The sequence below is a fragment of the Amblyomma maculatum genome, chromosome 3, assembly GCF_055883805.1.
Source record: "Amblyomma maculatum isolate TAMU_Amacu chromosome 3, ASM5588380v1, whole genome shotgun sequence".
NCBI classification, from domain to species: domain Eukaryota; kingdom Metazoa; phylum Arthropoda; class Arachnida; order Ixodida; family Ixodidae; genus Amblyomma; species Amblyomma maculatum.
In genome coordinates, this window is record NC_139346.1 from 132,416,361 (window position 1) to 132,438,245 (window position 21,885).

The 21,885-nt window shown below is 46.9% G+C and overlaps 1 protein-coding gene across 1 annotated transcript; it reads right to left on the bottom strand.

The window, feature by feature from the left end:
* Positions 1–1,347: 1,347 nt before the first annotated feature.
* On the bottom strand, positions 1,348–21,885 carry Mdh2 (malate dehydrogenase 2). Its single transcript, XM_084598073.1, has 7 exons — positions 21,690–21,885; positions 20,637–20,831; positions 17,830–18,123; positions 14,834–15,010; positions 4,575–4,625; positions 4,250–4,351; positions 1,348–1,579 (listed from the first exon to the last, which is right to left on the bottom strand). The coding sequence occupies exons 1-7, from the start codon at positions 21,765–21,767 to the stop codon at positions 1,454–1,456; spliced, it is 1,023 nt and encodes a 340-aa protein (XP_084454199.1). The 5' UTR covers positions 21,768–21,885; the 3' UTR covers positions 1,348–1,453.

Consider the following 21,885-nt stretch of genomic DNA (forward strand, 5'->3'; position numbering starts at 1 on the left):
AATCAGGAGATTCGAGAGGTCGGGAAAATAATGGCAGTTCTGAAAATATAATTCCGATCAATTATCGATACAATTCCGATCAATTATCAATACAAAATAAGGCGTAATCTGGTATGCCGGAACATTCTAGAAGGGGGATGACTCGTGTGTATCATATAAGGATTTGGGCCAGATCCAACCAGAAATTTTGTAGGATGATGATGAATCAACATTTATTGAGCCCGAAATAAAACGGGAAAATTAAGGCAGTGGATGCTACATCCCGCCAAGATTCGACCCACTGGAAACTACGCGCGATCGTGAATTGGCTGGGGAGTGTAGCTGGAACACCGTGCACGCATAGTTGGGGAGATTTAATTGCAGGAAAGACATTGGATACACACAGCAGATAACTGAAATGACAACCTAAATGCTCTTGTAGGTACTTCACGATGCAGTCAGCAAAGAGTGCGAATTGTTTAAATTTTGTATCTATATTTGTATTCAGAGACGTGGGTGCATGTTAAATAACTCCATATGGTCGAAATTATCCGCCTTCCTCTAGTGTCCCCTATAGCAAAATCACCTTGTTGCACCCTATAACCAAATCAGTTTTTGCCTCATATCTCAATCTTGGGAATTTAAAGTTCAGGTAGCAGAAGTTCTTGAGTAAACAAAAAGGACCAATTGAAACTCCCCAAGAAATCAGTCTGAATCAAATTGGTTCCAATTGCTCTCATTGAACCAGAGCTGCTTGAGCACGAGCACAGAGCCACACATAAAAGGGATCATTACTCGAGTCTCACTATATAATTGATAAACTAAAGACTGCTGCCATGTTGAGGTAGTAGCTCTGACAAGCTAAACCGATAACAGGTAGATATCAGTTCAAACATTTTGAACATCCAGTTGTGCAGATGTTTCAGCATTTACAGTAACCCATCCAATACTGTCACATTGCCACAGAGAAGAAAGCTTTGCTACGCAGAGATCCATGAAGACATCTACAGTACTCTGCTCTAATCGCTACCTTGTTAGCTTTATGCAATCTAATTTGCAGAAGCACTGACATTCCATAAAGTAATGTCATCTAGTAAAATCTGCAACTGTGGCTCACTGAGGAAATGTTGAGGGTACCAAGTATATCAAGATTTATATGCACATTAAGAAATAACCGAGGTGGTCAAAGTTCACAGCCCTTCATTATAGCATGCCTCAGCCCAGTGTTTCAACGAGCAAGGAGGTTCAGCTGTCGTTCGGCTTCTTTGACTTTCGGAAAGCAAAGCAGGGTAAAAACTTCTTCGGAACAGAGTGAAGCAGCTAATAAATGTGTAATTTTACTTGCAATAGGCGTATGAGCAAACAAGGTCTGCACACATCAAATGGGTCTTTTATTTGGTTGCAATGTCTTGGCTGATGAGCACCTACACACACGTCCAATGATAGTTGCTTGAATGCCAGGCTCAGCTGGCATTCACTTCTTCACAAACTCCTCCCCCTTCTGGATGTTTTTCTTCAGCTCTGGAAGAGCAAGCTTGACAAGCTCTGATTCGTATGATGACAACTTGCCGAGGCCAAGGTTCTTTGCTACGCCATTTTTCTGGAACAAGCAATGACAAATGAGCAGCCTGCCTTCAAACTGCACTGAAATATTTACAAAAAATAGGTCAAGGAAAAAAAGAAGCTGCATTTTTGAGATTAGGCATAATTTTTAGAGAACCGCAGCCACCAAATTTGGCTGCATTTTTCTTCCCGTTAGCGATACGATATGCAAGGCATTATTGTACAAAAAGCAGCGTGTGTTTATTTTAAGGCCCATAAATAATTTATAGCTGCATTTTTTCCCCCTCATCTGTTTAGTTTCAGCAGCCGATCAATGGCTATGCCATCAAAGTGATGTCTGGGTCATGTAAAAAATGCAGTAACTGTGAACGATGAAAAAACTGCAAAATAATTGCTCTTTTTCTCGTGTTTAATGGGACAGAACACTGGCCAAAATATGTCTTGAGATTATGGTGAAAATGAAAAGATCGTGTCTCATATAGTACAGATTGAGCACGACAATATCAAAGAAAAAAGGCTTTACAATTTTAATTTGGCATTGAAAATCGCATAAATACAACTGAGGTGCCATCTTGTGGAGAAGCCTTATTACTACCACTGTAGTATTCCGTGAAAATATCACCGATTTTCTTAAGTGCCCACTGTTTTTTCTTTTTTTAAGAACGCTTGACACATTTTATTATATTTTGCACTCTCTCCAGTGCGCCCTTAAATAAAAGCTACCCTTCCTCTCGCATTGCGAGTGGCATGCTTTCACCTTTTGTCACTAGATGGCACCATAGCGTTTTGAATTTCATGAATAAAGCGGCAATAGTGCCCTATAAAACTTTCGTCGACGAGACGTACGTTACTGTGCTGTGCCTTGAGCGTGGAAACTGAAAAGGACGCTACTCTACTACTGTCCGGAATACCCGGGTTCGAACCTGACCGCGGCGGCTGCAATTCGATGGAGGCGAAACGAAGAGGCGTCCGTGTGCTGTGCGATGTCAGCGCACGTTAAAGATCCCCAGGTGGTCGAAATTACTCCGGAGCCCTCCACTATGGCTCCCCTTTCTCTCTTTCCACTTTCACTCCGACCTTCCTCCCTTTCTGTATGGCGCGGTTCAGGTGTCCACAGACACAAGTGTGACAGATACTGTGCCTTTCCCTTCCTGTGAACAAATTATTATTATTATTATTTTTACTCTATGTTAAATATGTAATTACTGTCTGGCAAGTGAAATTTATATCTGTTTTCGATAAGTCTTTTCTGTCGACCACATCGTCATTGCGGTCACTGCTCGTGGTTTCCAGCATTGGACTACATAAGAATGGGCGCATGCACTGATCGAACTCTCAGTTAAAACTTTCTACAGTGTTTCTACCAATGACATTGGCTATGATGATGCATAGATGCAAATCTAGTAGAATAAGATACACACTCAAACTAGCTCAGCAGAGTTATTGTAATGTTTGCTAGAAGCTTGAAGTACATATATATGCACCTGTACAGCTCTCCCACAGCCGAGAGAGCAAACAGCGTTTTTGAGCACCTGTTGACGACTGCCACAAATGCCTTTTTCATGCCTCAGCTAAGTTACAAAAAGGAGAGATAGATTATATATTTTTCTTGTTCCAAGTAACTGTACAGCCATTTTAGGCGTATCATGAAAAAGTTATTTCACATTATCCATGGCATTGTCCTCCCCCTTGCATGCGCTTAGCAATTGGTCCGGAAGTTGACAAATGTACACGATTAACATTTTTCCTTGCCTCACGTTTCATTTAATTTAATCAAAACGACCATGTGGCCGTGTTCTTGCTGCCAACTATAGAAGCGGAGCAGGATACAGCACTCCACCTGGTAATTCCATCATGGGAATTGGCTGGAAAAGCGCAGAATTACTCTTCAGAGATAAACAAAAATATCAGCACAAGTGCCGCGCCTGTTCCAGAGCCTACCATCACAGCATTCCTCATACCAAGAGTTGTTTTGGGACGTTAAACCCGATAACAAAACCTAAATAGAAGTGACTGCTGAAATAGCTATGGCTGGTGTGGTTAACACGAACGACTTTCAAGCATGTAGCTCGCAAGGACTCATGAGTGCTGTAGCCAACTGGCACTTATCTTCGACCACCATACATGAAAACAGGATTAAATGGAGCCTACCATCACAGCATCCCTCGTACCAAGAGTTGTTTTGGGACGTTAAACCCGATAACAAAACCTAAATAGAAGTGATTGCTGAAATAGCTATGGCTGGTGTGGTTAACACGAACGACTTTCAAGCATGCAGCTCACAAGGACTCATGAGTGCTGTAGCCAACTGGCACTTCTCATCTTTGACCACCATACATGAAAACAGGATTAAATAGAGCTAATGCTGCATTGTAAGACTTGCATGGAAAAGCCACTGCCTCACACGGTTTTTCTATGCTTTGAACCCAGTGAGCAAAATGTCGGAGTGGGGTAAGATTAAAGCAGTTTGTGCATGCACCATGAAGCACTGCATAGAGCTTCACTATACAGTGCTACGCATTGGTCAAAGACTGCAATTTCTAATGGCTGGTGATACGAAACTATCTGCTGAGGCCACAGCAAACCCTACCTATGAGAGGTGGCCTCCTTCCCCAGTGTTCACTTCAGTATTTTTATAATGTGTGCCTAGTCGACGGTGACCGCAAGTTAGGCCTAGTGGAAGGCTGGAAGAGCATGTAGTACTTACGCCGAGGAGAAGAGGGGTTGAGAAGTATGTGGCTTCAGTCTCTGAAGACTTGATAAATGCACATTCCACTACTCCTTCCTTTCCTTGAATGGCAGAAATAAGCTAGGGAAATGGCAAAAAAAAAAAAAAAAAAAAAAGAAAAAAGAAAAAAAAAAGAAATGAGAACATGGAACACACAAAGAATAGTTGCAATTCCCCACAACAAAATGCTTGCCCTGGACAGATGCAACACTGCAGTACCAAATACAGTGCAGAGAAGCATACAGAAAAATTGTTTACAGCTGGATAAGCAACACTAAAGGGAAGTCACTAAGTGCGCACTTACTGAGAAAACGAATCTGGCTCCAGCGAATGCCATGGACAGCGTAGCTGAACCCTGTAATAAGAAGCAAATTAAAAAAGAAAGAAAGGTCAGGTTATTTTTTGAACAACTTCATTTCCAAAAGCTTTGGCAATGACACCAAACTGGGACGCCAAAGTCCTTGCACAACTGCCAGACGGTGCCCAGGAAAGTGATTTCTCAGGACACTTGCTCCGCATGCCCTAAATGGCACTAGTGTGTTGTGTGGCCCAGTACACTGGGCGAGGACATGGGTTGTTTAGAGTTGCCACCAGTAGTGTGTTCAAAGCAAAAACATGTCTTAACATGGGTGCCAACAATGAGTGAAGAAATACAGAAAAGGAGTAAAGCACAGTACTGCAGTTCAACCCATCATTATGAAAGCCCTCAAGAATGAAATTCTTGTGGCAACAAAGAAATCTGGCATCTCTGGCAAATGCCTATAGAGTTCAATGCAATTGCCCCTTTTAATAATTAGTTCTGCATAAACAAAAGTTTGAGGTAGTGAGCTGAAACATTTTTTCAGCATATGACTTACTTGGGAACCCGGCAGTACCAACACTGCAGCGGCACACTCATCCCATAACTCGGGCACTTATGTTTCTGCCAGCAAGCACCGGCACAACCAGTGCTGCTTATGACTACAGTAGAATCTCGTTGATACGATTCCCACGGGCTCCGACAATAAAAGCGTATTATCCAAAACGGACTCCAAAAGATCGCGAATAATACATACTTGGCACAGAACTTGCTTTTATTAAAGCACGTTAAAATAATCCGTCACTTTGCGTTGCACTTTTTGCTTTTCGAGGTCCTGAAGAAAGCTTTTTTGGAACTCGTAGAAACGAGTAGCAGTTTCCTCACTCAGCTCCGCAGACGCGACAAAACCACGAAGCCCGTCCAAAGCTTGGAGTGCACCGTCAGTATTTAATGGCCGACGATCGCCGCTGCAATCTCCGGCGCCTTGGTTGTCATCGTCGTCGCTCTCCTCTTCAGCGGTAACATCTGCAATGATGTCTTGGACGGTGCGCAATTCGCATGTCGCCAGTTGGTCGTCCGCCGATACAAACTCTTCCGGAGACACGCCGACATCGAGGTCACCCCAGTCCGGGATGTCAACCTCTGCGCTGTCAGCTCCATGTTCCTCCGTATCGCCAGATGCACAAAAAAAGCCACACTTCTTGAAGCAGTTGGCGATGGTGTCGGGTTTGACGCGATCCCATGACATCGCTAGAAAATGAATGGCATCAAGAAGATCCACCTTCAAGCTGGCATCTTTCCGGTCAATCTTGGCCAAAAAGCGTCTGACCAACAAGCTCCTAAAGTGAAATTTCACGTTTCTAATGATTCCTGCATCTAGGGGCTGCAAGTGGCTGGTGCAGTTGGGCGGCAGGAAAATTACTCTGACGTTTTGCAGCCACGAAGTATCGACAGGGTGCGCGGCACAATTGTCGAGAAATAGAAGAATTCTACGGTTCTCGGCACGCATCTGGGCATCCAGATGGGTGAGGAACTCTGTGAAAAGAGCTCCGGTTCCATGCCTTCCTATTCGCTTTGTAAATGACAGGAAGGCGTGGGTTACGCGAGAAGCAGCGTGGCTTCCAGAACTTGCCAATGACAGTAGGCTTGAGCTTCTCGGTTCCATCAGCATTGCAGCACAATACGGTGACTCTTTCTTTGCTTTTTTTTCCACCTTGACACGTCTCACCTTTCATACTGAGACTTTTCTCGGGCTGGAGGTTGATGAACAACCCAGCTTCATCTGCGTTGAACACGTCCCTTGGCTGGTATTGAGCAATCACCGCCGGCAGAGTCGAAAGCCAGTTGGAGACCTGATCTTGGTCGGCAGACTTCCCTTCGCCGGAAACGGTTTTATACGACAGGCCATGTCGTGTTTTAAAACGATGGAGCCACCCGCCCGAAGCTTTAAAATCTTCAATGCCCAACGAGAGTGCAATCTCATCAGCTTTCTCGCGAACAACTGTCCTGTCAAAGTTCACGCCCGCCGCCCTTACTTCCCTGAACCACGCCAGTAGAACCTCTTCCATCTTGCCATGCTGGGCGCCCCTTGTTTGCTTCACGCCGGCGCCGAAGACTTGAATGTTTTTTCGAATTTCTTCTCGCTTGCCGACGATCGTGTTCAGCGTGGAGACAGGCAAACAAAGTTCGCGTGCCAGGTCGACACGTTTCTTCTGCGGATTGTCGTCGACTTTTACGAGAAAATCAAGGTTTTCTTTCAGCGATAACGCTTTACGCTTCCTAGACATGGTGAAGCGCACGGGTGAAACGCGGCACCAAAACAAAAACGATAAGTGCGAAGTGCAAGCTGAACGCTCGGAAAACCAAAATGGCAACGAGAAATGGCAAACACAAAGCCAACAAAGCCTACAGCATCGTCAATGCATGCGCCAATCACTACTTCTTGGTCACGTGATTTTACCGTGATTACTATGTCTTAGGATAGATGGCGCTAAAAACCTTCGGTGCGCTTCGGCGCTTTTGTTGTGCGAGCTTGGGAAAATGGCTCCCAGAGGCCGCCACACTGCTGCAGACGCTGTGTTGAGGCACGGCCGGACTCGAGCCGAGCCGAGCCAGGCCAGGCCAAGCCTCGAGCATACGAAGCGCATGTCGTCGCGTGTTCAGTCCGCCGTGCCTGTAGTTTCGCTCGATGCGATAATTTCAGTAGCTCTGCCCACCCCCTGCAAAGGACTGGCTCTGATGTCATCATCATAGTTGGAGAGATGTGATTCCTACACGTGTCTAGCAAAGGTCATGTCCAACATCGAAAATCGGCCACGAGCGCTAGGGGAGTTACGACCACTGCAGCTACTGTCAGATCCCGCTAGGACACTTTTGCTGCCTCCTGGCGCGAAAATCGAAACTGCGCGAGATTTACGGAAGACGTTTCCACGATCGTATTATCCAAACCGACGTGGAAATACGATCGTATTAGCCGTACAAAAATGCATTACCTCTATAGGGCATCGGCCGGGAACGAAAAAAAAAAACGTATTATGCCGAAAAGCGTATTTAGCCGAATCGTATCAACGAGATTTCACTGTAACAACACTGACATTTTTTTTTTTCCCCCCCGTTGAAAATGGTCTTTTTTGCCACTACATCTATTGGCAGCTACGCAGGTAGGTGACGTATCAAGAGCCGACACCGCTAGTTGTCGAAACAGGACACTTCCCGAAAAAATGCAGACTGCCCGCCACCACACAATCTGCCTGCACTTTTCTTAAATACAGTGTTTTGCTTTGCATCTTTTTAAAATGCACAGGTTTTTGACGTTTCAGAAGTCTGCGATCATCGCCAAAGCTGTGAAAGATATTGCGGGATTGTGAAGCTCCCGCACAGCAAAGCGGAGCAGAGCAAAATATGTGACATTTTTCATTAAAGTTTGGTTCCAGAATATAATGTGCATGCTTAATGGCATATTTTTGCGACAATGGAAAAAAATTTCCTTCGCCGCCAGTTTCGTTATTGCGGGGGGTTCACCAGTATCACTGTGTCAAAAGAATCACTTGCACTGTACTTTAAAAGCCACAGCTAGGCACTGAGTGGTACCAGAAAATAAGCAATGTAAAATGAATTTCATGGTGTTATCAACCATGTGGCCTGAAACACAAGCTTCACAACACAAGCTTCACTGCTTGCTGACTCCCGCCTCTCCCTTTGTAGTACTGGCATTTAACAGCTATGCTAGCATGAGAAGGATCAAAGACCGCTTCTAGCTTGCCAGAATTGCGAACCTTTCGTTTCACAACAAAGACGAAAACAAGCTTCCATATCACATGAGAGCAGCATTTCTTATTTCTTATTTTGAGACTTCAGTGCTGTTTTATTTATCACTACTTATAGGGCCAATTATACATGTATGGATATCTTCTACTGTACTTACAAGAGCCTGCACAATCCGGCCAGATCAGGCATCTGAGATATACGTATTCTCAAGAAAGCACATTCTGAAGCAAACACTTTTTCATGATGCCACCGTAAGTGTGTGGTCTGACAGTATTGACTTCAGTTCAGTTCAGACCATATCATGCCTATAGACCATATCACGCCACGCTTTCCGGTCTCTCACTATCTTCCTAACATCACATAACTTCATCTGCAGCGCCTCGAGGTTGCCATCTAACCATCGCGTTCACTGCCTACCCCTTCTCCGGTGGCCCTCAACCTTTCTGAACATCAAATCTTTCTCCAGCGACTCCTCTCTTCTCATCAGATGACCACAGTAGCTGAGCTTTAACTTTAGAATTTGACCCTCCAATGAGCAGTCAGGGTTTATGGTCGACAATATCGGCTGATTTGATCAGTATTGACTTGGCAAGTTCAAAAAAAATGGGAGGACAAAGGGTAAACTCCAGCATACCTTCCTTGAGAGTGAACCATGACTATAGGTATGCCGTCAGTGAAAATGTTTTTCAGTGCTAACAACATGCGAGTTTCCACTGCTTTTAAAGCCAAAATCAAAACATGGCGTGATCATTTAGCAGCGCCAAGATGTGGCAACAGAAGAAAAGAACATCACCGGCTGTCATGTGCCTTCAGCGCTGCAGCCAGTGCACATGCATGCCAACTTGCTCAACTTTTCAGAATAAAGCTTATCTTTTAAGGGTTTTAAATAATAAAGTTTTTTAACTTGCGCTTCCTCACACCAGCATAAAGCCAAAGCAAAGATGAAAGCAGGCACATATATGGCTCACTAAAGGGGGTGGTTCAGATGGGTTTCCCCACTTGAAATGTGTATTTGCTGTCACTATATATATATATTGTGAGCCTTCCGTGGATGTTCTTTAATTTGTACATGCCATGATCTTCCTCTTTCATTTGTACATACCATCATCATCGTCCCGCGGCGCCGGCTCCGGCACGCGCCTGGGTTTTGGTCACCGGATTAAAACGCTAGACAAGGCATCGCTGGCCTTGCCGTCACGACCTTGCCGTCTCAACATAGCCTTCTTTCACAAGTGGTGGAGGTCGAGTTCGATCCCCTTGCTGCCTCTCACTGGAGCTACGTTCCGGTCGTCGTTTGGCAACTACCACCATAATCATGTCCACCGAGAGCAATCCCGACCCGGCCGGACCCTCTACCTCAGCTGCACCGACGCCTCCGACTCTGCCCACACGTCAACGCGACCCACCGCTGTTCGCTGGTCGTCGTGACGAAGACGTGGACGACTGGCTCGACACATATGAACGCTGCAGTGCCTATAACCGGTGGGACGATGCTTTAAAATTTCTCAACGTTTCGTTCTATCTAATTGAGGTCGCCAGAAACTGGTTCATTAATCGCGAACCCCACACTACTAACTGGACCACTTTCAAACAGCAATTCCGACAATACTTCGCCGACCCGGCAGTTCGGTCTGAGATCGCGAGAAACAAGCTCGCTTCCCGCATTCAAGGTCCCGACGAATCATATGCGTCTTACATAGAGGCTGTTCTTGCACTTTGTCGGCGCATTAGTCCCACCATGACGGAACCTGAACGTGTGCACCACGTCTTAAAAGGGATCAATGCTATGGCATATCACACCTTAGTTGCCCAGAATCCTTCAAGTGTCGATTCAATTATTACGACCTGTCAACGCCTCGACCAGCTGCAGTCGTCTCGACTACAGCCCGGCTTCGCAACTGCTCCGACCTCTGCTGACTTTGATCTGCGGGCAATGATTCGAGCAATCATCCGCGAAGAGCTTCAAGCCCTCAATCCTTTCTGTCGACATGGGTGCGATCATTCTTCCGCACCTCCTAATGACGCCGTTCTCCGCAACATGATTAAAGAAGAGTTAGCTACCATCAGCCGCCCTATGACATCCGAACCTTCTGCAATCCGCCCAGCGCCGACCTACGCGCACGTCGCTGCATCCCCCCCTTCTTTGGATCCCCCACCCCGACCGGCACCAACATACAATCACATCAATGCAATGGCGATGGCTCAACCGACACAACCCAATTACGCACCTTGGCGTCCCCCCCGACCAGTCTGCTATTACTGTGGAATTAGAGGACATATATCCCGCTTCTGTCGTCGCCGCCTTCAGAATGAGCGCCGTGGTTACGACACCTTCGAATGCGACATGCCTTCAACCTCATATTATCAACGCCGGTCTATTCCAAGCCCACCTCGACGATCCTCCCCACCTCCAGTATCTTCCTCTGAGCCTCGTGGGAACCATGTATCCCGACGCCGGTCCACATCCCCATACCGCCGCTCAGTTTCCCCTCTCCGCCCCGCAACCGGTCTCCCTGTCCGCCATCCGGAAAACTAAGTGTTGCAGTTTCCGGAGGTCAAACTGCACGCTGCGAACTTACTAAAAGTCCTCCTGATCGCCCGTATAACGTTATTGGTGTTATCGCTGAAGGTATACCGGTTGAAGCTTTGATTGATACAGGGGCTGCAATTTCTGTCATTCACGCTGATTTGTGCTACCGTTTGCGAAAAGTGACAACCCCATATGATGGGCCTCAACTCCGTGGAGCCAATAACGTCCCTTTATGCCCTTCAGCGAAGTGCACCGTACGAGTTGTTATCGACGGCATCCGCCATCATGTGCAGTTTGCTGTGCTCTCACCTTGTGCGCATCTCATGATTTTCGGATGGGATTTTTTGTCAACCGCTTCAGCGTTAATTTCTTGTGGTGACCGAGTTATCCATATGACAGACAGCGATTTTTCATCTGACTTTTCTGAACGACATCATCCCCTCGTTGCCGCCGCTGATACTGTTTTGCCTCCTCAGTGCGAAAAACTACTTACTGTTGTTTCTGAACACATCACTGACGGGGACGTCCTCATAGCACCATCATATAGTCATCTTGCACGCGGCATCGCCTTCCCGTCAAGTCTTGTCCGGTTCCACAACGGCTCAGCGACAGTAGTGGCCACTAACACTTTCCGTGAATCCCTCGTGCTCCCAAAAGGAACTTCTCTGAATTGTATGGTGGATGTTCAACCTTTTTCCCTGATGGTGCTCACCGCCCCTCCGCCTCAGCTACGTGTTTCGTCAGACGTCTCTCTTTCTGTTCTCGCAAAGACTATTAATCCTAAACTCACGCCGAACCAACGCCAAGAACTGCTGACATTGCTTCGACACCACCAAGCCATTTTTGATGCCACTTCCACACCACTGGGACGGACTAGTGTTGCGCACCATCGCATCATTACTGAAGGTAACTCTATCGTTCGACGACGGCCTTATCGGGTTTCGCTCTCTGAACGAAAAGTAATTGAAGAAAATGTAAATGACATGCTTCATCGCAATATAATTCGTCCTTCAACAAGCCCATGGTCCTCCCCAGTAGTGCTAGTTAAAAAAAAGGACGGCTCGGTACGCTTTTGTGTTGATTACCGCGCACTCAACAAAATTACCCGCAAAGATGTATATCCGATGCCGCGAATTGATGACGCCCTTGACTCCCTCCAAGGCTCCGAATATTTCTCGACCTTGGACCTTCGCTCAGGGTATTGGCAAATACCTATGCACGAGGACGACAAAGAAAAAACCGCTTTCGCAACACCCGATGGCCTTTACGAATTTAATGTTATGCCTTTCGGACTTTGTAACGCACCAGCCACATTTGAAAGAATGATCGACACTGTACTTCGTGGCCTCAAATGGAGAACCTGTTTGTGTTACTTGGACGACATTGTCATCTTTTCGGCAACCTTTAATGACCATCTCACGCGCCTGAATGAAGTCCTCACCTGTCTCGCTTCGGCAGGCCTTCAGCTCAACACCAAGAAGTGCCACTTTGCACAGAAGGAAATTAGAATATTGGGACATCTGGTCAGCCATGACGGCATTCGCCCAGATCCTGAAAAAGTAATCGCGGTCTTGAACTTTGCTCGTCCACAACGGATTACAGATTTGCGCAGTTTCCTCGGCCTCGCGTCCTACTTCCGGCGTTTTATAAGGCATTTTGCAACTATAGCTGCGCCACTTCATGAGCTACTTAAAGCACGCAGCCCTTTCGTGTGGACTGAGCAGTGCGAAACTGCTTTTAATGACCTCAAGCACGCCCTCACATCAGATCCTGTTCTTGCCCACTTTAGTGACAGCGCTCCAACTATCCTGCACACCGATGCCAGTGGTCACGGTCTTGGCGCTGTACTTCTGCAGCGTGATGCAACATCGCGTGAGAAAGTGATTGCCTTTGCCAGTCGGACTCTCACTCCAGCTGAGAAAAACTACACCATTACCGAGCAGGAGTGTCTTGCTGTCGTCTGGGCTGTCCAAAAATTTCGCCCTTACCTATACGGTCGGCACTTCACAGTTGTAACCGACCACCATGCTCTTTGCTGGTTGTCTTCACTCAAAAACTTGACAGGCCGACTTGGTCGCTGGATTCTACGCCTGCAAGAATACCATTTCGACATAACTTATAAATCTGGTCGCCAACACCAAGACGCCGACGCTCTCTCTCGCTGTCCCCTTTCGGAATCCGCTTGCTGCTTTTCTTCACAATTCATTTCCACCTCTGACCAGAGCCAACCATCTCTTTGCCCGACGTATATCACAACCGTTTGTTTTGACGACTCTGAGAACAAGCACGCTTTCCGCTCACAGCAATTAGCCGATGCCTACTGCCGTCCTATCATCGACCGCCTTATCGGCGCTTCGGACCCGCCCAATGCTAGGCTTCGCCGACAGCTGAGCAATTTCAAGCTCGAAGATGGCATCCTACTCCGCTACGTGTATTGCCCTGATGGAACTCGCTGGATCCCAGTCGCGCCGCGTGTGCTTCGCCCACGTATACTGGCGGCTCTCCACGATGACGCTACTGCAGGTCACCTTGGTTTTGACAAAACCTACGACCGCGTGAGAAAACGATTCTTTTGGCCTGGCTTACCTTCCACCGTTGCCAAATACGTCGCATCCTGCCCTCTGTGCCAACGTCGCAAACGGCTGACTTCTTCGCCCGCTGGCCTTCTACAACCTCTTCCTTGTCCCACCACGCCATTCGACGTAGTCGGCATCGACTTATATGGTCCCCTACCTCTCTCCTATGGGGGTAACCATTGGATTATAACAGCTGTCGACCACCTCACACGTTACGCTGAGACAGCACCTGTACCGACTGGTTCCGCTGAAGAAGTAGCAAATTTCTTTTTGCGATCAATTGTATTACGACATGGCGCTCCTCGGGTGCTCCTAAGTGACCGCGGTACAGCCTTCTTATCGAAAGTCGTTGCCGAAGTTCTTCACGCCTCATCCACCCTTCATAAGACAACCTCAAGCTACTATCCCCAGACTAACGGTCTGACTGAGCGATTTCATCGCACCTTGTCGGACATGATATCAATGTACATCACACCAGATCATCGAAATTGGGACACTATTCTACCATTCGTCACATTCGCCTATAATACAGCAGTACAGCGAACTACCGGTTACTCTCCATTTTTCCTTGTTTATGGCCGTCCTCCCACTACAATTTTCGACGCTTCCTTCTTCTCTACGCCCGACTACTCCACATCAGTACCTACCCAGTTCTTATCTCGTGTGGCCAGATGCCGTCATCTTGCCCGACTCAACACGGCAGCGTGCCAGAAAGTCCGCAAGACTCGCTATGATTCTACACATCGAGTGGTCTCTTTTCGTCCTGGTGACGAAGTACTGCTTTACACACCATTGCGCACCTCTGGCCTTGGTGACAAATTCCACCACTGCTACGTAGGTCCCTATGAGATCATAAGCCAAACTTCCCCAGTGAACTACAAAGTGACGCCTGTTGATCCCCCAGCTGATCGACGCCACCGTGGAACTGAAATTGTTCATGTGTCTCGCCTGAAACCTTTTGTGCGCCGCGATGCATCACTTACTTAGGAGCGGCCAGGCTGGCCGCTTCCGACCCCCCAGGCAGATTGTGTGAGCCTTCCGTGGATGTTCTTTAATTTGTACATGCCATGATCTTCCTCTTTCATTTGTACATACCATCATCATCGTCCCGCGGCGCCGGCTCCGGCACGCGCCTGGGTTTTGGTCACCGGATTAAAACGCTAGACAAGGCATCGCTGGCCTTGCCGTCACGACCTTGCCGTCTCAACATAGCCTTCTTTCACAATATATATATATATATAAAAAAAAAAAGTGTTTAACACGGCTTCCTTATGTAAAATTACTCGTATGGGGTTTGGGAGGGGTCTCTAAGTGATATGATTTCAGAATCGGAACAAAGTAAGCGGAAATGTGTGGAAGAAAAAAAAAATGTAGCAGTAACGGCCACTCACAGCACCAGCCTTGGCCTGGACCACCTCGGTGCCAGCTTCCTGGATGCGCTTGGTAAGTGCCTCCAGCTCGGGCTGTGGGAAGCTCACCGAAGGCGTGGCTTGGGACAGCAGTGGCACAATGGTGACACCAGAGTGGCCTCCCACCACCGGGACGCTCACACTTGCCGGGTCAAGGCCCTGGAGGAAGGGGAAAACTCACCTTTACTTTGAAATAAGGTTCAGAGATTACAAACACCAGCCCAGGCAGTCGTAAAATGTACTGTGCTGTTCAGTGATGCTACAAGCACCAGACTGCATTCTCAAGGCTTCGCAATGCAGCAGCCATAGACAGGGAGCAAACACTAGGCGTCTGGACGGACACCTGGACAGCCCTTGAAGTTTTCAGGAAAAGTGGAGCGTGCATGCGACCACAGTAAGCGAGGCTAAGATGAACAAGTTTAGCATGGGGCACTGCATTTAATGAGGCGGCAAAGAGCAGTTTCAATAAAAGACTGTTTTATCTGCGTCAACATCGGAGGAAAGCTTCGTAAATAATGAACCACAACTGCGAAAAGCATGCTAAAGTGGGCAGTGCAAATGTAGTCAATGAACACCAAACCATTCTTGGCCTGTAACCAGATAAATGCCTGAGACTTTAGTGCTCAACTAGTGGATGCATACTGCTTTACAAGCATTGTACCGCTACATTAAAGCTACACATTTTTAAGCTTTATTGCATAACAGCTTGCCTTCAAGCACAGAACTTCCCAGAACAATATACTGTTACGGGGGGGAGAGGATTCTCTAAGGAGGCGCCAAGTCTGCCCTGTTGCTCCCCCTGCACAGTGCTGTCCCTAATGCAGAACCCTGCGCAAGCCTATGCTGTTACGGATGGGGAAGAAGAAGGCTGCAGTGATGTGGGCAGGAGTGCACATGCTAGGCCTTTGAAGACTTTGTGGGACGCTTTTAAGCCTTCCACATTACTTATGGACATGCGGCACTACTTGGCATGTACTCAGACAACTGAAGTTTAGCTTTCAATGTACAGGGTCATCCACTTCTAGCTATAACGTGGTCATTGCTTTTGAAGCAACATTGCTTCGCACGCAGTTGCATATCAATGCAAAACGATGCAAGCCCAGAGGGAGCCGGACGTGCTGCTTCACATGGCCTGCCATTTAACTTTATTGCGCGGCCGGGTCGGACACAGTGACGATTTGAAGGCAGGGACCTTGTTATAGCTAGAACTGGACGGCGCTGTACTTCTTTTTATCGCAATGTCATTTTTTTTTAAATGCGACCCAAAGATGCGGTACGTCTATTGGTCTGCTAACAATGACTTCCAAGCCAATTTTGGAGCCTCTCTCGTTGCTTACGGACATGCTTACGGACATTACTTTTCAATGTTGCTTTTTTTTTTTTTTTTGAGTGACATATTTTGAATGAGTTCCGAAGGCACAATAGCAGCCAAATCGAAAAATAAGAATGGCCAGCTTTAAAACGTTGCAAATCTTGTGACTTCGTTTAGTTGGCAGTTGATTGTAAACCAGGCTGGAAAACTGAACACAAGAAAGAATATGACAAGCATATGGTCAGAGTTACATGAGGAAATGCAACACAGACGGCCGCCTGATGGTGCAACACATGTAGTTATGTAAGAGCCCCAGTAACCATGACATCAGAAGAGAAGACCTTCCAGGCCATGTCACCACATTCAGTGTGTAGACTACATCAAGCAGCAAAGACTCTCAGGCCAACCATACTGATATCTCTCCAGGCACATCATGACTAGTCATCGCAAACTGACAAAGTCCCACAATAACCTTTCATAGCTCCTCAAGGTCATTTGAGCAACGGCCAGCGAAATACGAAGCTCTACCCCGAGTACTAGAGCTTTTTTTTCTAATATGAGAGAGTAAGCAGAAACAAGGAGAGGCCACGCAACTCTGCTGTCACCTATGATGACTTAGAATTTTCTTAGTCAGTCGGTGACTCGCATTTGGAATAGCACAAAGTTAGAAATTTCTACACCTCAATTTTCATTCCAAGTATAACCGCGATATCTCTGTATCCATATCCCCCATCCTCTTTCAGCAGCAATGTTTGGCCACCATAGAATTAGGAGCGTAATACCAGAAAAAACTTTGTAGGGAGGACATGCACACTGTCCTTCAAAACAGTTCTTCAAAACACTCTGCTCAATATGATGTCATAAAGGCCTTCACTCTGTGCCACTCTGGAAAAGTGTGTTTGTCGTGAAGCCACTTTGTTTTTTAGCACAGAAAATAGCACAAGCATGGCATTGCATATCAATGCCATGACCTGTCATGACCAATAAGCTCCGCCTTTAAGAGTATGATGCAACAGTGTTAATGGCTCCCGTATGCCGGCTTCCCTTGAAAATCCTTGTTTGTGCACATGCACTCTGCTACTTGCTTGATCTAAGATTTGTGCCTCTATTATCCCACACATGCTCATCGACATACTGTCATAAGATACTACACTGCGATAAGGAATATCCAACGTAGATGTAAAACAATGCTTTAACCAAGCCATATGAAAGTGCATGCATGGCCTAGAGGCATATACTGGAAGACTAAATTCCCATCTCACTGACTAGCCGAAGTAGGCTGTGCCTGCCAGTTCGAACATGTAATGCAGTCTTTTGACATTACACAATCCAATGAACAGCTATGGGCGGCCATGTCACCTACCAACTACCACACGCCAGAGACATGCCTGCAATTTTTAGCTCACAATGCCAATGCCCGATTTTCTGGGGAACGGGGCCTTTAAAGCTGCCACCTTAACATGCAGCAGGACAATCTAAGACCAAGACATTTTGACAGAGCCACAGTAAGTGCACAAAAATTTTTTTACAAAGCTGTGCTAAAAGCAGTCCGCAAAAGTGTGGCCTGAAATGCCAACACATACAGCTCTGCTACATTGCGAGTTTATGTGACCACAACACAACAGCTGGACGGGGGCAGCATTTCAAGATTACCAATGCTGCTTACCTTTGCCTGCGCCACAAAAGCATTGGCGCGAACAATGTCAAGGGTTGTGACGCCAAAGACGCGGTTTGGGTCATAGGTACCGCGCTTCTTGAACACTTCAGATGCGATGGGCACAGTAGAGTTGACCGGGTTCGAGATAATGCAAACCATGGCCTTGGGGCACTGCTGGGCACAGGCATCAGCCAAGTCCCGAACAATGGAGGCATTCGTGTTGAACAGGTCGTCACGAGTCATGCCAGGCTTACGGGGCACTCCTGCTGGGATCACCACAATCTCCATGCCTTTCAGGGCGTCCTGGAAAGGACAAGGAAACAATAGGAGTAGAACGTTAAGCAGACAAGGAAGCAACTGTAAGCAGCAGTCCATGCCCTTGTTCCAAATTGCTGATACTAGGACCAAGGCCTTGCCAGGAAGAACTTGGTTGTTCTCCAAGGCTTCTCTCCCACATGAAGCTCCTCTGCCAAGAGCTTCCAGTTTCCAAGGTCATTTGTGAAAGTAGGCACAAAATTTTGCAGCCCTTAGTTTCAAAGACATGATGTGTAAGTGCTCCATTACCATAGCAGTGGGCAGCAATGCATGTGCCACAGGTGCAAACACTTTACATTCATACAGTTTACAGGAGCAAGTGGCATCGCATGCTATACAACTTTTCAATAAGTGGTCGCTGGGCGCTGCCATATAGCTCGCTGGACTGCACTTTGCGCTTGTCGCTAGCATGGTGGAAGCCGCAGCGGAATCTGTTTTTCCATGCAAAATGCAGTCTAACGAGTACTATGGTGGCGGCCAGGGATCATTTATTGAAAAGGTGTATAGGCGCCTAAAACATCGCTGGGCAGCTCCTGATGGGCGCCGCGCGCTTTCTCTGGCACGTGCATGAGCTCTCGCAGGCACATTGTGATGACTGGGCAGCTCCTGATGGGCGCCGCGCGCTTTCTCTGGCACGTGCATGAGCTCTCGCAGGCACATTGTGATGACTGGGGCAACCTGCCACGGATTTCCATGAAGAAAACTTGATTAAAGGCGAGAAAATTTTTATTCACATCTGCACTGCACAGCCGACAACAGATAGCGATGAGCCACTATTGATCGTGAAATAAATCACCCATGTGAGCGCAAACATAGTGTAGAAGTGCATCTCACAGTAAAGCCCATTATGCAATTTTATTGTCACATACGTTTCAAATATATATAAGTACTAACACTGTGAAACGAAGTGGCTCACTTGTTAACCATCGTTTTGGGCTGTAGCGTGGGATCCATACGCAGTTTTGTTTTTGAATTACGACATTATTAAAGCAAATCTAGCAGTCGAAGAACAAGTATACAGCCCAAAAGAGGTGTTCCTTCAGGGGCACGAATGCTAGCAGACTCAAATGCATAGTAAGGTATAGAACATGCATGCTCCGTGTGCTGCAGGGGACATAACTAGCTCGCTGGCTTGGGAGGCAGGTGAAATCCAAACTCAGTGAAAGCTGGTGTACTGTTCGTATATTTCGGTTTCATTAAATGGTTGTGCTTCATTTATTATAATATTTGGTTTGAACTCATGAAACCTGTGGCGCGAGTGGGGTCCACTATGTGAGTAAAGTTGATCAAGACATAGGTGCGCTTTTCTATTGCGCTTGACATATTTTCATTATTGGCCACTTTGCGAAAATCTGTAAAAGGTTCTTAGCAAGCCATGTTTTCCAACAGAAAGGCCTTATTACTCAATATTTTTTCAGTCATTTTAGAAATTAAAAGGCAGGAGTCCCTTAGGGCACATCCACATATGCGAGTCGATCGCAGACGTCGCACGCTGGATATATGTTGATTTGGTTGGTTTCAGAGCGCTAACAAAGCAGGGAGAGAGCGCAGAAAATTGCCAAAACAAGTCACACGTGACTAGCGAGATGCAGTAGAATCTTCCATCCTCTTCATTTTCTAGGCGCATTATTAAACCACTGTACTCTTTCGATACCACTCCAAGCCATTTTTGTCAACTGGCAGCATTTCAGAGTTTACACAGAAGGGGAACTTGGCTCATTTCGTTTCCACAAAGAATACGAGGCGTAACGAGAACATTCGGTTAGAAAACAGGTCTTGCCGAAAAGCTGCCAAAGGAATCGGCATAGTTTTACACGTGTCTCGTCCTTTAGCGCTTCGCCTGCTGTTGTGACTGCCCTTGACACAACACTACTGAGCACCTCTGGTTTCCTCGGCGGAAGCATTTCTGCATCGCCAAAGAACCGCATGGTGCGACTCGACAGCCGTGCACGCACAGGAAGCTAGCAGAGCATCTGCTTCGACGACGCAGCAGCGTTTCACATTTCGCCACCTCGCGAGAAATGTGGCCCTGTCATCGCATGGCAAAACTTGCGCTTGGGTTCCCTAATGGCACAGTCTAGCGTGCACTGCACATATATGCAATGCATACTGCTTAACAGTGTGCACATATAGAAATGTGCATTTGCAGTGTGTATTTGACACACACTGCATTCTCAAGAACCTGTGAGAATCTGCAAATAGTATTAGAGGAAATGTATTTCTGTGCTCTTGCTAACCGTGCTTAAAGTAGTATGAGATGTGCCATAGATAATGCTAGTCAAGAATTTCCCTAAAGATGATTAGGCTGAGCCAGCTCAGCCGCATGCTCAAAGTAAATTCTAGTTGTTTTGCATTATTGATATATGGTAGACTAAGCATAGAAGTCAGGCACTACAGCACACACACACAATTACAAAAAATTGTGTTTTATCCAGTAGAGAAAGACATGCACTATTATTTTTCTGTTGCTAACATCTATGCATCAATGGTACAGTACTCACAGCAAGCTGCTCGTTTCCTGTGAAGCCCTTAACCTGGGCTCGAGTGTTGATGTGGCTCAGGTCGGCTGCGACACCAGGTGTGTGTGCAATGTCGTACAGTGACAGGTATGTGATGCCGGGGTGCTGCTTGAGCAACAGGGACAGGGGCTGCCCGATGCCACCGCTGGCACCTAGAACAGCCACCTTGACATTGTTCTGAAAGGGGGCAGCAGCAGGGCTTTAGCTGAAGACTGCACAGGTGGCCAGCGTGTAGCATTCTTGCTTCATAAGCGAGAACAACAAAGCATGACTCGCTGTACTTACAGTGTACAAACTTGTGACCTGTTATAAAATGCACTGCTGTAATTCAAACATCAGTTCCTCCGATGGGGCAGTGTTATCCTCCCGCGCTGCTACATCAGCACTAGCACATGACAGAGAAGCACAAAAATTCATCGACCAAAAATTACAGCAAAATTGTACCGAAGCTCCACAGGGTGCTATTTTCGTAACATGCATACGGGAACTACCATCACTGTCTTGGGCGCGTTACGTAGTGCCGGTGTTATAAGCAAGTTATATGTGAAGCTATATTTAAGAGAACTAATTGATAACATGCATCGATTATACGCAGCGAACGTTCGACGTTCGGCCTACACTCCGTACCCAATTAGCGGAAGAAGACACTAGGAGAAACACGAAACATTTGCCGGTGCACCGTTATGAGTAGGCGGGGTTTTGTACTCAGATTTTCGCCGATCTCTTACACTTCTGTCACATACGCTACTATTTTCAAACTTTAAGACATGACACCTGAGCCGGTATGCCGATTTGGAGCATGAAACTAGCGTGACCTTTCAGGTCGACGGCACCAGTCGGCGCCCCTTGTCACGGTCACTTTAAGCAGCAGGGCAAGAAAAAGACGATGGGGACAGCGCAAGACGTTAAGGGTCATTAGTTGGCTTTACAGAATCCGTCAGTGCGAAGACAACATGAAAGCAGTTGTAACGGCAGCTGTCGCACCGAGCCTCATCAAGGTCACTTCGGGAATGCGGGTCCGGTGTCGGTATTTACCTTTGAGGTGACGGAGAAGTTTCTCTGTGCCGAGACGCAAACATTGCTGAGGAGATTCCTTGGAACTCGGGAAAACATTGTGATGTTTCAGAGGACTAGTCGATCACGACAAGTGTAGCTAGCAGACTCCGCTCCGCAGCTACCCACCGGCGTCACAACCTGAGATGAGGAGAGACAGCACGCAGAGGAGCAGAGG

What these genes read in the sequence shown, in the direction of transcription:
- Mdh2 (XM_084598073.1), bottom strand. Translation starts at nt 21,767, where the DNA reads ATGTTTTCCCGAGTTCCAAGGAATCTCCTCAGCAATGTTTGCGTCTCG. An exon ending in ACTTCTCCGTCACCTCAAAG is followed by an intron (nt 20,832 to 21,689) that starts GTAAATACCGAC and finishes GCCCCCTTTCAG; the next exon opens with AACAATGTCAAGGTGGCTGT. An exon ending in CAGGAAACGAGCAGCTTGCT is followed by an intron (nt 18,124 to 20,636) that starts GTGAGTACTGTA and finishes TGTCCTTTCCAG; the next exon opens with GACGCCCTGAAAGGCATGGA.